This window comes from Anopheles arabiensis, chromosome 2 (genome assembly GCF_016920715.1).
Source record: "Anopheles arabiensis isolate DONGOLA chromosome 2, AaraD3, whole genome shotgun sequence".
NCBI lineage: Eukaryota > Metazoa > Arthropoda > Insecta > Diptera > Culicidae > Anopheles > Anopheles arabiensis.
The window spans coordinates 1,611,487-1,625,965 of NC_053517.1; the positions used below are offsets into that span (position 1 = coordinate 1,611,487).

At 49.2% G+C, this 14,479-nt stretch overlaps 3 protein-coding genes across 10 annotated transcripts; 2 read left to right on the forward strand and 1 right to left on the reverse strand.

Annotated features, from left to right (window-relative positions):
- Positions 1 to 154: 154 nt before the first annotated feature.
- LOC120896113 (trichohyalin) lies at positions 155 to 14,477 on the reverse strand. 3 transcript variants are annotated; one of them, XM_040299987.1, is made up of 4 exons: positions 14,307 to 14,477; positions 14,177 to 14,228; positions 1,612 to 1,986; positions 155 to 1,536 (listed from the first exon to the last, which is right to left on the reverse strand). In XM_040299987.1, exons 3-4 carry the CDS (start codon positions 1,889 to 1,891, stop codon positions 290 to 292), a joined length of 1,527 nt encoding a protein of 508 aa, XP_040155921.1. In that variant the 5' UTR covers positions 1,892 to 1,986; positions 14,177 to 14,228; positions 14,307 to 14,477; the 3' UTR covers positions 155 to 289. The 3 variants fall into 3 exon arrangements, with proteins under 3 accessions (XP_040155921.1, XP_040155920.1, XP_040155922.1); XM_040299986.1 differs by lacking the exon at positions 14,307 to 14,477 and having other exon boundaries at positions 14,177 to 14,290; XM_040299988.1 differs by lacking the exons at positions 14,177 to 14,228; positions 14,307 to 14,477 and adding an exon at positions 2,087 to 2,168.
- LOC120896117 (peptidoglycan-recognition protein LB) lies at positions 3,134 to 5,234 on the forward strand. The gene is made up of 3 exons (XM_040299993.1): positions 3,134 to 3,730; positions 4,457 to 4,780; positions 4,860 to 5,234. Exons 1-3 carry the CDS (start codon positions 3,646 to 3,648, stop codon positions 5,066 to 5,068), a joined length of 618 nt encoding a protein of 205 aa, XP_040155927.1. The 5' UTR covers positions 3,134 to 3,645; the 3' UTR covers positions 5,069 to 5,234.
- Positions 6,009 to 14,191, forward strand: LOC120896111 (glutamic acid-rich protein). 6 transcript variants are annotated; one of them, XM_040299974.1, is made up of 9 exons: positions 6,124 to 6,407; positions 9,514 to 10,746; positions 10,998 to 11,130; positions 11,437 to 11,526; positions 11,809 to 12,439; positions 12,725 to 12,763; positions 13,012 to 13,265; positions 13,337 to 13,550; positions 13,629 to 13,826. In XM_040299974.1, the coding sequence occupies exons 2-9, from the start codon at positions 9,702 to 9,704 to the stop codon at positions 13,824 to 13,826; spliced, it is 2,604 nt and encodes an 867-aa protein (XP_040155908.1). In that variant the 5' UTR covers positions 6,124 to 6,407; positions 9,514 to 9,701. The 6 variants fall into 6 exon arrangements, with proteins under 6 accessions (XP_040155913.1, XP_040155908.1, XP_040155911.1 ...); XM_040299977.1 differs by having other exon boundaries at positions 9,526 to 10,746; XM_040299975.1 differs by having other exon boundaries at positions 6,124 to 6,285.
- Positions 14,478 to 14,479: the final 2 nt, after the last annotated feature.

The window sequence follows — 14,479 nt, forward strand, 5'->3', positions numbered from 1 at the left end:
CACCCACACACACACACACACGCGCGAACATTCATATGGTATAGTCTTTTTGAAAGGTCAAATTAACGTGATCCGGGGAATGTGTGGGTTGATGGATGTAGAATTTAAAAAAATAATAAAAAAAATCTGAAACGCATAAAACGTGAGTGTTCTGTATAAAATAAATATATTGTTTAAAAGGCACACCACAAATTATTACTATAAAAATTCTAAAAAAAATACATATTACTCCTTAAGCTCGATTTATCGTCAGAACAGCGTCGTATCGTATGGCATGGGATGTCGTGTTTTAGCACCAGGCTACCTTCTTCTTGCCAAACCGGGGCGCCGTCAAACCTTCGGGGGCCCCAACCGTCCCGCCGTTCGGTCTACCGGTGCGATTTTCAGTCAGTTTCAGCTCCTTGCAATAATCATCAAAGGGAAAGATGCTGCTAAAAGTGCTGCTCCGCTGCGAACTCTGTGTGGAAGGTCGCCTCGGAATCGGGTGTCCTCTATCCGGACCATCGCCACCACCACCACGCTGCACTAGAAGGTCCCGCAGTTCGCTGTTATTGGACGAGGTAACAAACTCATCGCGCGATTTATCGGACATCAGCTCCTTCAGCCGCTGATTGGCCCCCTCGATGGCTTTGATGTGCTGCTCGCGTACATCGATAAGCTCGCGCTGCCTTTGCGTACAGTCGACCAGCTTCGTTTCGAAGTCCATCAGCCGGTCCTCCAGCAGGCAGCGCAGCTGCTGCTCTCGAATGATCGCCTCGCTGTTCCATTTGTCCTCACACTTGGCCAAACTGTGTTTCGCCTCCGACTCGTACATGCCCTCGATGGTCATCTGCTGCTCCACCTCCAGATCGTACTGGAGCTGAAACTTGCGCCGCAAGTACTCGATCCCTTCCGCACTGTCGCACGATGCGGGATTATCGCTGCTGATGCGTTGCAGCAGCTGAATGTCATGCTGCAGATCGTTCCGCACCGCTTCCGAGCGCTCGCGGAGCAGCATCTTTATGCGCCTTAAGTTATGCATCGCCACCACACGGTCGCGCCTCACATCGTTGTACACGCGCAGCTGCTCCAACTCGTTGACCATCTCTTCCTTTTTCGTTTTCAACCGCACCTCGTACATCTTCAGCTCGTTCGCTTCCTGTTCCCGCGACTTCAGCTCCGCCATGTGCATTTCCTGCATGCTGCGAAGTTCCTTCAGTTCCTGCTCGCGCATTCGGTTCTTTTCCAGCATCAGCTCCTCCCTTCGACGGACCTCCTCGGACAGCTTTAGCTGCCGTTCCTGCTGCTCGTGGCGATCCTTTTCGTCCTGCAGTTGCAGCTCCACCTGCCGATCGATCCAGTTCAGCTTGGCCATCGCCTGGTGTGTCGTTTTCGAGTCCATTATCACTGCGTCTTTGTCAAAGCCCAGGCGCCACTTGCTGTACAAGTTTGCCTCCAGGTCCATGCGCTTCTTTGCTTCTTCCGCACTGTGCAACCGCGATCGGATTCCTTCCAGGATTTCAGTTGAAACTGACTTCGGTTTTGGGCGAGATATATCTGAAAAGTAAAAAAAAGGGAAATTTTGAATATCCACGGTAGCTCTACCGTAACCGCAAACAGTGATTCGCGTACTTTCCATCTCCTTTTGTAGCTCCTCATTTTCCTTCTGTAAAAGTTCCTTTAGACGGGCACGTTTCGATTCCAGTGCTTCCTGTTTCTTCTTCTCATCCTCTCGCTTCCGGAGTGCTTCTTCCGCTTCCCGGTAGTACTTGGGCGTTGTCCATGACTCGTACCGGCTCGTGATGCGTCCCCACTGGTCGTAGTACCGTTCTACCGCGGCTGACTTTTGGTACTTGATCTGTTCCGCTTCCCGTCGTTTCACCAGCGCTGCCTGTAACTTTGCGCTACGCATTCTTCTGTAGAGCCAACTAACCGCACGATATCGATCGTTTGCACTCGTGATGATCTCGATGGAGGAATGGTGCAGTGGTTACTATTCAGATAAAGCTAAAAGAGAAACAGAATAGTCGAATATCATCATTATTGCTGTTCATTTCTTCTCCAAAGTAAGTGAAATAATCGATCATTTAAACAAAAACAGAGCTACCTAACTGTATCGATCTCAAAACAATCTTTTCAATTGGCCGCTGCTGCTTCACGGTAGCGCCATCATTGATAATGTAGCAAATAAACCCCACTTTTGATAAGAACTAAATCAACAAGTACCCTCGCGAGACGGTACGGTCAGTTATGATTCATTTTGTATTTATTTTTTATTGTACTTTACCGCCACGCATTCGTTTACTTTCGCGAGCATATACATACATTTATAAGGGTAAACAACACAACCGGCGATACTCTACAAACACAATCGAGCAAAAAAAAACTGAGTTCCCCCGATGTATCTCGCGTGAGAAGTTCCACCCCTAATGGGTACAATCATAAGCGGTACATTCCCTCCCACCGGTAAACGAATGACCAGAAAGTTATTGTCACTTTTACTGTTAAACACACACTCTTATTTATAATATTTCTAAAAAGTGTCTTTTCTTTTAAAGAGCACCATCCTAAAAATCGGCCATAGAAAATATGATCATGGAACGGGAGTTGAACATGAACAAATATTAATGCTTCATTGGTAACAGATAAATCTCATGCAATCGAACGCTGTGTAACATAGTCCAATCTGAGCGGTAGGTCAGTTAATAGCCAACATGAATCATTGGCAGGAATTTTCCCGATCCTCGGCACCTTATCCTTTACTGAGCACATGGTACAACACAACTATCTCCGAGCGTCGTATCACACACGGCCCGCGGTGATTCCCCGCGAACAAAAAACGACCGTTGGGAAATGGGCACCGACATTCACGACCCACCCCTAGGCGAGCCATTCTCCAATCGGTTGAACCTGTCCGATCTCTCACAGCCCAAACCCTTCCATTCCGCCGCAACCTGTTCCGTGTTTCCCATTCCTCCCTCTAGCCGGCCACTTGACGGGGATCTTCATTGATCTCTTCTGCTCTCAGTAATCGCGCCATTCTCGCGCTCACGGTGCACACATTCCGCTTACACAACGCTTCGCTCTATCCGGTGCTCGTCATTCATGCTGTGTTGTCTCTGAAATTGGTAACGCAGCTCGTGTTGTATTTAACGCCAGCCGGTCGCTTTCGTCCGCCACAGTATCATTTCAACCTGCGCCGGAGCCATCCGCGATAATAAGTGCGCGTACTTGAGCGCGTACCACCGAACAGTTGTGCGCCATCCCGTGCCGAACAAAAACAATACGTTACGCGTTTCCACGCTATCAACAATCGCGTCGAGACCACGCGCGACACTGCTCTCTGTACGCAAATAATTCGATCGAGTGGGTTCGTTGTCAAGCTCACGCGCAGGCTACTAGATACCGCACCTGCAGACCGACATGAAAGTGCAATCGGTAACCTTCCCGTGGTTCTTATCCCGCCAGTAGTGACAGTGATTTATTTGCTGAACGCACCAACGCACACAACACTGTACAACAAATAGCTCACGAAAATACTGCTTTACCAGTAAAAAAACTGTACCTGCAGTGTGTGTGTGTGTGTCTGTGTGAAGAAAGATTGCCCAAGAAGCGATTTAAGAACGGTTTAACGCAGAAGTTAGTGCACTAAATTGTTGCCGCAAAATGGACTTTGTGAAAGACTTTTGTTACTACTTCGGCGTCATAGCATTTACCCTATTTTACGTTGCGGTTGATAGTAAAGCATGTGGTAAGTGTGTGTTTTTTTGTTTTTTTTTTTTGTGTGTACGAATCAAATTTACCTTAATGGACAGCAAAAAACAAGCTTTGGCCACACACTGTGTCATTGTGTTTGCGGCTTGCTAAGTGGAAGGCCAGTACGAACGGTCATCATCTCTACGTCACCTGTGTGTGTACAAGTTTTAAAAATCCCCTGCAATGAAGAGCCCTTGCTGGTGGGTTCATTTTACCACGAAGAATGCAGTATTAAGTGGTTGAGGAATTTGTCATTTTTTAACTCCTGCTTAACAGACTCATTTTTTTGTTTTTGCCCCTCTTACATTTTTGTTTCTTTTCAATGACCTTTGCATACTATCGATGACGTCCAACGATCGAGCGACTGAATTGTAAATGAATTTCTTATCACTGAAATACCATTTGCGTTGGCAAACAGCTGACCAAACATTAGATTACAAATTGGCAGTACAAGTTGTGTTTACTTCCAGCTATTTCCCCCGGTAGTTTACTCAAATGTCAGCATATTTAGAGCCTACTGCCAGTTGGACAGTTTAATCGTGATCGTGTACGCGATCGTGATCATTGCTTCCGTCATTCAGCTGCATGCTGCAGTCATTCGTGATGCGGTAATGGAACTTTTCCCCTTTTCCGACGATTCCGATACTACTACTGCACCAACAATGACGTACGGAGCAAGTACAAATTACATCCACGCTTAACCTCATCTATTGTTTTGTAGACCCGGTGCCCTACGTGACGCGAGACTTTTGGAGTGCTCTGCCACCGAAACAGATCGAACACTTCGCCGGTCCCATCCCGTACGTCATCATACATCATTCGTACAGGCCGGCGGCATGCTACAACGGGCTGCAGTGCATCGCGGCAATGCAATCGATGCAGAAGATGCACCAGGACGTGCGTCAGTGGAACGACATCGGGTACAGCTTTGCGGTCGGTGGCGACGGGCGCGTGTACCAGGGCCGGGGATTCAATGTGATTGGCGCTCATGCGCCCCGATACAACAACCGCAGCGTTGGGATCTGTCTGATCGGTGATTGGGTTGGTAAGTGAGAAACAAAAAAAAAATGTGCCAGAATACCGGGCAGCAGGACAGGACACTGACGATTTCGATCTCTTTGCAGCGGATTTGCCACCGAAGAACATGCTCACGGCCGCCCAAAACCTCATCGAGTATGGTGTCCGGAATGGGCTGATTGCACAGAACTACACCTTGCTGGGGCATCGGCAGGTACGCACGACGGAATGTCCGGGTGATCGGCTGTTCGAGGAGATCAAAACCTGGCCCCATTTCGATCCGATGACGGACATTGTCGATCAGAACAGTGTTTGACAGTGGCGAACGGAACCGGCCCCTACATGCTACAAGTATTGAAGAAACTCTTAAATAGCTTATTAACGTGCGCTCTACCTCTCCTTCGCATACGGTAACCATCATGTTCCTAAAGTGTGTGTGTTTTTTTTTGTAATAAAATAATTCAAAACATATTCAACGATTAGTAACGAAAAAGGATCACTTTTACCATCTGTTCCCGCTGGCATGCCCTTGCACGAATCAGAGACCCTTATAACAACAACCACCAAGGTCTTACACACATCGTATGTTGTTAGGTGCTGTATCACGTAATTTATGTGCCAGCTTCTCGCCATCTTGCTCTTGGCCTCATTGCCGCAACCGGAATCGAACTGAGGCATCCCTTTTTAATTTTAACTTGACACGGTGGCCACTGCGTACAAAGGCACCAAAATCAGCTGAGTTTGGGGTGCTGCGGCCGCGGGTTCTGTCGATGCGTAACAAAAACAAACCAGCACCAACAAGAAAACAGCCCCAGCCTAATATAGGGTGGCACTCGTGCATGCTACAATCGACGATCGGTAAACAAAGCAAATCCTAATGATCTTCCTAAACGATGTTTCGTGACGTGTGCCGGGAGGTCTGTTGGTGTTGTGAATTCAACCACATAAGAACGAGAGAGTGGAGAGAGTGGAAAGAGTTAGAGAGAGAAGGAAAACCCACAGAAAGGGAGCCACGATCACGATCGGCGAAAGAAAATGGACATAATTTCTCATTTTTTTGCCCCGCTTTTCCGACACGCCCCGTCCCACTCGCACACCGCCGAAAATGATCCCACACCAAGCGACCAAAGTAAGCAAGAAGAATTTTAATTTTAGCTTTGCGCGTGCATTTCTTGCGCACAACGGCAACCACAACTCGATCAGTACGTGTGTGTGTGTGTGTGTGTGTGTGTGTGGGCAGCAGAGACAAGCAGGCAAGGGGGAAATCTGTGTTCGGAAAAACCACCTTATAACCGTCGTCGTGTGCGCCAAAATACACGGCTGAGCGTGCAGCAACGGGGGAAACTCTCGTGATTTTGGGCGTTCGGGCCGAGGGTTTTTTTTGGGGGCAAATCTCTCGCAACCATTTTCGCGACCGTGCGCCGCGATCGTGCGTGCGTGAGAAGCAACAGTCGTCAATGGTCGGTCCGCCACCGACGTACGCAGTGCAACCACTCCGGAGCAGTGCCGTGCTGGGGGTGCATTTTCCGATAGGTACAGAGCAATAGGGACGAAAGAAAAAGGAGAAGAAAGGAGCAAAAAGAACGGATACACACGGTGCGACAAACCGTCAGTCACGTCATCGGTATTCCGAGCAGTCTCGGGCTTCTTCTGGGGTAAGCGGTAACGGGTAACGGGCAAGCGGGTTGGAAATCTTTCCATTCCGAACGAACCGAATCCCGTCGCGGAGGTGCTGTGATGTGAAGAATGTGATCTTTGGAGCGTGGTGGAGTGGAGTCGTTTCCAGGGGCGGGTTAGCAAAAGTGCGTGTAAAAGACCCTCCATCGATGGCTCTCGTGGTGCAAAAATCCCGTGTCGTAACGCACCGTCGTGTCGTAGACGTAGCTACGACACACGAAGGTGGAGCCAAGAATTTCAATTTCACCTGATTCTTCACGCAAGGGAAAGCGTGTGTGTGTGTGTTTGGTATGCTGTTTTGTGTGTGTGTGTGGTATGATCTCTTGATCGGCGTGTTGGTGAATGTGCGTAGGAAAATTCGCACAATTCGATCGTTTGATCGTAAAACCAAAACGTAAAAATCACTATCACAGTGCAAACTGTGCCACTCAGTGCGTGTGCGTGTGTGTGTGCGTGTGTGTGTTGATGTGTAATTTTTCCCCAAAACCAAGGAAAAACGTGGGATTGTGGCGACGTGTGACGACGGTGCATCCGTCGTGTGCGCAGCAAGTACGAGGCGAGAGGGAGGCGTATCCGTCGTCTTTGCGGGTGCGGAATTCGACGTGTTGCTGACCCACTTCTGAATGAGTGAAATGTTCGACATTTCTTTCGGAAAAGAAGATTGCAAGTTCCTTTTTTTCTGTTTGGTTACACCGTCCCAGTTACGTTGCGAGAGCATTACTGTGTGTTGTGATTTGAAGTCTGGTAGAACAGTTCCTGATGAGTTCATATTCTTCGTAAAATTATGCTCATACTAACACACACCCACACAAATATCTGTCGGCCCACACACACATGCGCACACACACACACACAACGTGAAGTGATATCACAGACATACGCACACACACACACGCAGATAGAGCGATACCACGGACAGCCATTTCCATGTGACGTCATTCGGGGAAATTTATTGCCAAATCATTGCGCCACCGTATTCAACGGCCATGTCCGTGGCCAGACACGCAATGTAAATATTCTAAGCTTAAACTCTCAAACCTAACCAGACGATCGTGTCGCGCACGATCCCGAGGATCATTTGATCGTAAAGGGACAGTTGTCTCTTGTTTTGCACCCCATAGTGGGTTTATCCTTCGGATGCGGGTGCGTGTCCGTTAAACCCCTTGCGGGTGGGTCACTTTAATTGCTGCTTGTGGCCTTCAGCAGCAAGCACACGGCCACTGCGCCGCCCCAGCGGCCTCCAATAAAACTGTCGTCTTGACCTTTTTGTTTAACATCGTTCCCCCCGACTCCACTCGATGGTCCAACGGAGGGAGGCTGACTAAATCGTGCGAACGGAGGAGCTGGCTGACACTTCTAAATTAAAACTACGTACTCAAATGTTTCGTGCGACGGTGTCCAGTCGATTTCGTGCCTTCTTTCCCTCGCACTCCGGTCTTTCTCCCGTGCTTCGTAGCGTTGTTGACAAAGCGAAGTGAAAGACCGTACGCCTCCATTCTATGAGACACGTGTGAGTGTGTGTTTGTGGGTTTGTTTTCTTTTTTAAATAGCTATTCTTCGTAGATTTGAAGCATTTTGAGCAGGAGTTATTCTTAGCAAACTTACAAAAAAAAACAAACAAACAAACATCGCCTCACGTTACGCATTATTGCACGGAACGGTAGAGCGTGCTGGGACATCCACTGGGAGGTTAGTTCGTCACCACCACCGTCACCGCCGTCTAAGGGGTGCTGACAGTGGAAACCTCGTAAAACACAGTTAATCACTCCTATTACATTCATCGCTCAATTAAGATAAGGCAAGGGCTTTACGCTCTACTCGCGCTTAATAATCTCAAGGGTACAAAAGACGCGCATCAATACACAGCCGCCAATGTCATGGACGAGCAAATGGGGGAGATTGGAAGAAGATACACGTCCGGCAACGCCTTAGCAAAATTAAAATGAGCAGATACTTGCCGCCTTTGCGAAGTAATTGTGTCGCCACGGAAAGGGTGCGCCACGCTTTATGGCGTTTTCCCACGCAAATTTGCGGCAGTTGTTCGATTGCGATAGGTTCGCTGGACTAATGGTCTTGATTTAGGAAATCAGTTCATTAAGCGATTTGACGCGAAGCGTACACGAAAGGTACAGGTTAGTGTTGTGAATGGTTTAGGTTTATGCCTGGTTTTAGGTAAATTATTAAAGAATTATACCAACAGCGCAAAACACAACTCCAACCCAACACAAACGCGATCGAAAGCGAGGATCGAGAAAAGGTTACTGTTTGAAGAAGATGTTTGTGATCATTACGTGATAAAATGATAAACATTAACCGATAATGGATTGCAACTTCCAACAGAGCTCAGTGTGCATCATTGACCACCTGTATCATGGAAGAAGATGAAATAAAAACCAACCAAAAGCTCCCCGTTTACACGATGCAACGACTTCCCTCGATAAGAAACAAACCGTGTGCGAATATTTGCACACCCCCCCCCTCTCCCCCATTCCTTCCCTACCACCACCATTGGCCAATCGCTTTATCCCCGCGCGCGCTCTCCGAAACCACCACGATCGTTTGGTGTTTTATTTTTAGGCAAATGTTGTACACCTTTATTTATACCACATTTCATCTCTGTCATCTCCTGCTTCTTCGTCGATCACCCCCACCCAAGCAAAAGTATGTGACAAACTGATGCTGCAGACGTCATCGGAACGGCTGCGACAAAGCCAAACAGTTTAACACACACAAAGACACATACGCGCCGGATGAGCGGGGAAAATTTTAATTGCAAATCCAACCCGCGATCGTCTTGCTTGCTTGCGGGCTGACAAGAAGATTGGTCGATTGGTTTGCTCTAGCTTCTTGTGGCTACAATGTACAATATTACGTTTCTGTCCTTTCTCTCTCGCTCTCTCTCTCTCTCTTTCTATCTTTTGATAACACACCCATACACACCTTCTACACAAACTGATGATCATCAATCTGATCATTATGATGTTTTTTTTTTAAAGCCACTTGCCATCCCAGATGAATCACAGATATTTTTAACGGACACATTCATACAAGTTGTTTCTAAATTAATGTGTTTATTTTTAAAAGCAAATCATTCAGCATTCATAGACAAAAAACACAACGGTGCCTTTGGTGAAAACGAACGGTAGCAGCGATAGTACATTTAGAAAACAGTGCCACAAACAATTGACCGTGAATCAGAAGCAACGAGAGCAAGCTTGAGTTTGTCGCCCACCTGACTCACAAGTGCCCAACCTGACTCCAACCGGTACATAATGCCGGTAAACAGCCGTCCCCCGTGGCTGAAGGATCGTCTCGAGACGGTAAACAAATCCGTACCGCCGGCCTGGGCACGCAAAGCCAGCGTCACGCCCGCCACTGACACAAAGGAATCGTCACCCTCGTCAAAAGCGACCGCAACGGAAAGCTCGTCGGCAAAAGCTTCGTCACCAGCGGCCGCCACCACGGCCGTCAAGAAGCCGGCTGCCAGCAGTACCGTGCCGGCCAAAGAAAATGGTGACAAAGCGGCGGCAAAGCCCACAACGACGGCCAAGCTGCAGTCGAAAGAAATTAAGGTGCCTGTTGTAGTGGCACAGAAAAAGCCCGTCAATCCTCCGCTCACCAAACCGGCCGAACCGGCCACAGGGCTCAAAAACACGACACCCGTCATGACGGTACACCGGGAGGTTGCTAAGCCGAAACCGAAACCCTTGGCCAAGGAACCAACACCCGAGTCCGACGACGAGGAGGATGAAGAGGAAGAGGAGGTAGAGGAAGAGGAGGAGGAAGAGGAGGAGGAAGAGGGAAGCACGGAGTACGAAACGGAAACAGAGTCCGAGGAAGAGCCGGCGCCACCGGTGAAGCCGGCACCGAAGAAGCCCGAACCGGCGAGCACCCTGAAGCGCCCAGATGACGCATCATCGCAGCCACCGCCGAAGCTACCGGTGCAGCTGCGCAAAGTGACGCCAACGAGGAGCCCCGACAAGTCGGACAGCGAAAGCAAACCCTCCTCGAGGTCGGTGTCCGAGAAGTCGTCCTCGCCGGAGCCGAAACCATTCATCAGACCGCCGCTGAAGAAGGTGGTCCGACCGCAGCAAGATCCACCGCCCAAGGAGCGATCGGTATCGCCCGAGCCGGCCAAAAACTTCCGCGTGCAGCTGCGCAAAGTGCCCTCCAATCTGAAGGCGCCGCGCGTCAAGGAGAAGCTGCCCGAGGTGCAGCTGAAAAAGGTGGAGAAGCCGCTGCTGGAGGACATACCGAAGAAGGAGGAAGCCTATCCGCACAAACCGTCGATGCTGAAATCGGAAAGCAGTAAAAGAAGTAAGTACAGTGCGCTGGCTAATGGCGTTCAAACTGAACCTAACCTTGAGCTAGAAACCTACATCCCCGCCCGTCCAAACAAGCGGAGAATCCCTGGTGGCCCTTTGGCGCTATTTGCACTGCGGTTATCGCTTGTGAAGTGCCTTTTTTAAGGTGCCGCACCGTCGAGAATGATTCATCGGCTCGAAGCGTTCCATTTCCGAATGGTAAAAGTGCCCAAAAGTAACCCACTGCTGCTTGTGTCGTTCCAGTTCCGCCACCACCACCGATGCCAAAGTCGAACATACCACCACCGCCTCCACCGCCGCCGAGCTTGAAGCCTCCGCCGGACTTTGAAAAGAAGGAAATATCCGACAAACAGAAGGAGGTGCTAGACAAGCTAAAGTAAGTGTACTGCCAATGCAGTTTGATAGGCAAAACTGAACGAACGAATGATCACAACTTCATCAGCAACCAACTCTGTCCCCTTGTCCATTTGCAAGCCTCTGTCTGTTATCGTCAATGTGATCTTACACTTTCACAACCAACCCTCAAATCCCAATGACACACACACACACACATACCCACGTGTACTAAAACTCACCCCGTCACTAATAGATCGTGTTCGTGAATTGTTCGTCGTCGTCGTCGTCGTCATAGTCAACTAACAACTGTTACCTTCTATTCTCTATAAATCTTCCATTCTTGCAGACGTCGTCCACGTCGACGTCCGGACTGGTCGGACATGATGAAGGAGGTTGAGCAGGGCAGAAAACTGAGACACGTTCAGTGTAATGACAGGTACACCACAGAGACGGCCCACCAAACCATCCCCCGGCACGGCTCGAAGTTTCCGCGATCTTCTTATTTTCCTTCAATTTTTGTGTTTCCTCCTAATCTGGATGTTCCCGTTTGTCTGCTTTCTGTGTGATTTTGTGTAACAATGCCCCTGTCCTTAGTCGCTCCCAGTAGATCCTATTTCCGTGATCCTGCCCTTCGATCTAGCACGATCGTACACTGAATGATGATGGTTTTTGTTTTTATTTTCCTTCCCTTGATCCACATCACCCATGGTCCCAATAGATCGCATCCGATCATAAACTCCAAATCGATCACCAAGGTCAAGGATCAGTTCATCTTCGAGACGGAAAAGGCTACGGCACACAATCAGCTGCTGAAGCAAATCCAGGGCGGTGTGCAGCTGAAACCGACCAAGTGTAACGATCGCAGCAAACCGATCCTCGGCGGCCTGCGCAAGTTCCGCCGCCAGATGACGCTCGAGGAGCAGCTGGCCAAGTCGGAGTCGCGCGCCAACCTCGAGGCGCCCCCGGCCGAGGAAGAGGAGCTGGACGAGCTGGACGACATCGACAAGGTGCGGGACGATCTGCAGAGCACCAAGCAGATGCTTGCGCACGAGCTGCGCAACAACGAGGCACTGGAGCGCGAAAACAAGCGGCTGCAGGCCCGGGTACAGAACCTCGAGGCCGAGCTGTCCCGGGAGCGATGGAACCCGCTGAGCGGCGAGGAACGGACCACCGTTACCGGTCCCCAGTCCGATCTAATACAGTCGCTCAAGGACGAAGCACTGGAGGCGCAGAAGCAGTCGCAGCAGCTGGAGGAAAAATATCAAACAGTGGCCAAGGAGCTGGCCACGGCCTACAAGCAGACGGAAGAGCAGAAGCGAAAGATCGCCGAACTTGAGCGCAAACTCCAGGTAATGTTGCGCAATGGCGCACGGGGCGCGTGAGTGCGGCCCGCCAGCCGCTCCGCAGCCGGAGGATGATCTTACACTTTAACAATTGAACCTAGCTACATTTGGATTGGCCAAACAAATTGTCACTAACGGAACGATTCGAAACAGCTAACACACAACAACACAATGTCATAGGAGATTCTAGTTTACATTAAACTTTTACTTCTCTCAATGCTTCCTCTTCTCGCTATTGCTTTTCTCGACGCTAATCAATCGTTCTATGTTGCTATCCTTTTTAAACTGCAGTGCTTAACGGACGATGACTTCTACTTGAACGAGCATCAGGTAATGTGGAATGATAAATGGTTTTGGCGTATCTTTGTGTGGCGTATCTGATAATCGTACTGAATGCGCAAGTAGCTTTGCGTACTGCCACGCGCGTACTGCTTACCATCAATATAATGCTGATCTTGCAGTTGGAGCATCGGTGGCTTTAGTATAGGGACGATTCGTCTATTTGTGTGTTGTTGTAGCTTAAGCGAATAGATCTGTACGTCCACTAATTCCTTGTTTCGGGTGGCATTTGCGCGCAGGGCATTACGGACGATCGCAGAGCGACCGAGTCGGCCCAGAAGGAAAGCTCACCGGAACTGCAGCCCGAGGAGGAGGAAGAGGAGGAGGAAGAGGAGGACGAGGAAAAGAAGGCTGAAAAGCTGGCCAAGCGGTTGAACCGCGAGGTCAACATGCTGCAGGCCCGGCTCACGAGATTGAAGGAGAAGCAGGAGGAAAAGCATGCCGAACGGCAGGCGTTAAAGTATGCCATGAAAACCAACCAGTATGCCCTCAAGTAAGTATTGCTGGGGAAGGAACGCACGCTTTGATGGAATGACTCATTCATCTATTTCCTCTCGCCTCCAGGGCTGAGAAGAAGAAGTATAAGAAGCTTCAGAAGGAGGTGGAAAAAATGGCCGCCATGATGAAGCTGGAGGATGACGATGATGAAAATGCCGAAGCCAAGGAACCACCGCCGGAGGAACCGGAAGACGAGCAGGAAGAGGAGGAAGAGGAGGAGGAAAGTGAATCGGAGGAATCGGAATCGGAAAGCGAAAATGAGAGTGAAAATGAAGCAGAGGTAAGCCATCGAAGCAGTTTGCTCTTGCTATGGAACAAACGAGTCTCACACGCATTCTTTTCGCTGTTGCTCTTCTAGGATGCTCCGGATGATAAGAAGAAGATCAACCTTGAACCACGAGTCAAACGGCACGAGGCTCGGCTGGCCTCGCTGAAGAAGGGCAACTACTTGCTGCAGGCCAACGTCGATCGTATTAAGGACGAGATTAGCAAGGTGCGCGAGGAGTGCTGCACGCTGCAGACGGACCTGGACAACGTCATAGCGGACTTGGGCTGATAATGGCGGTCCCTTCCTTCGACCCGTCGCCATCCCCCCCGGGGGGTGTGCTACCGATCCAATCTTTACCGAAATAGTAACACACAGGACACCAGCTACGTACGAGGAGCTGGTGCAAATGTATCGTTTCCTAGGTACAATACGGAAACAGGGAGGGAGGAGCGAACCACCGGTGTTTAGCAAAACCCGTGGCAGCGCTTACACATAATCAAATGGACAAATAAGCATTCGCTTCTGAAAATATTATTCGCATCAGCCAACCTGCTGACCTGGGTGGCGCCGCACGTAAATACAAGTATTTTTGTACATCGTTACTTTTGTATACACACACACACGCATAATAAACTTACCTTTAATGTACGATAGCTGATGGTGGTGTGTTTGCACTCACTGTAAAACTACCTGTAAAGATTAGAGAAACAGTTGCACATTTCTAACAAAAAACTAAAAAGCGAACTAAACTGCACGCGAATCACCGACCGTTTGTTTGTTGATGTGTGTTTTTTTCTCTTGTTTTGGCACCGTAAACAAACTGCTCCGCTGTCAAAAACGACCGAGCCCGAAGTGTGCCGAACGGTGCCGAAATTTGAACTCCTTTTTCGAACGTTTTCGAACACGCGTGGTTATATTCTTTGGGAATGTTTTGATTTCTC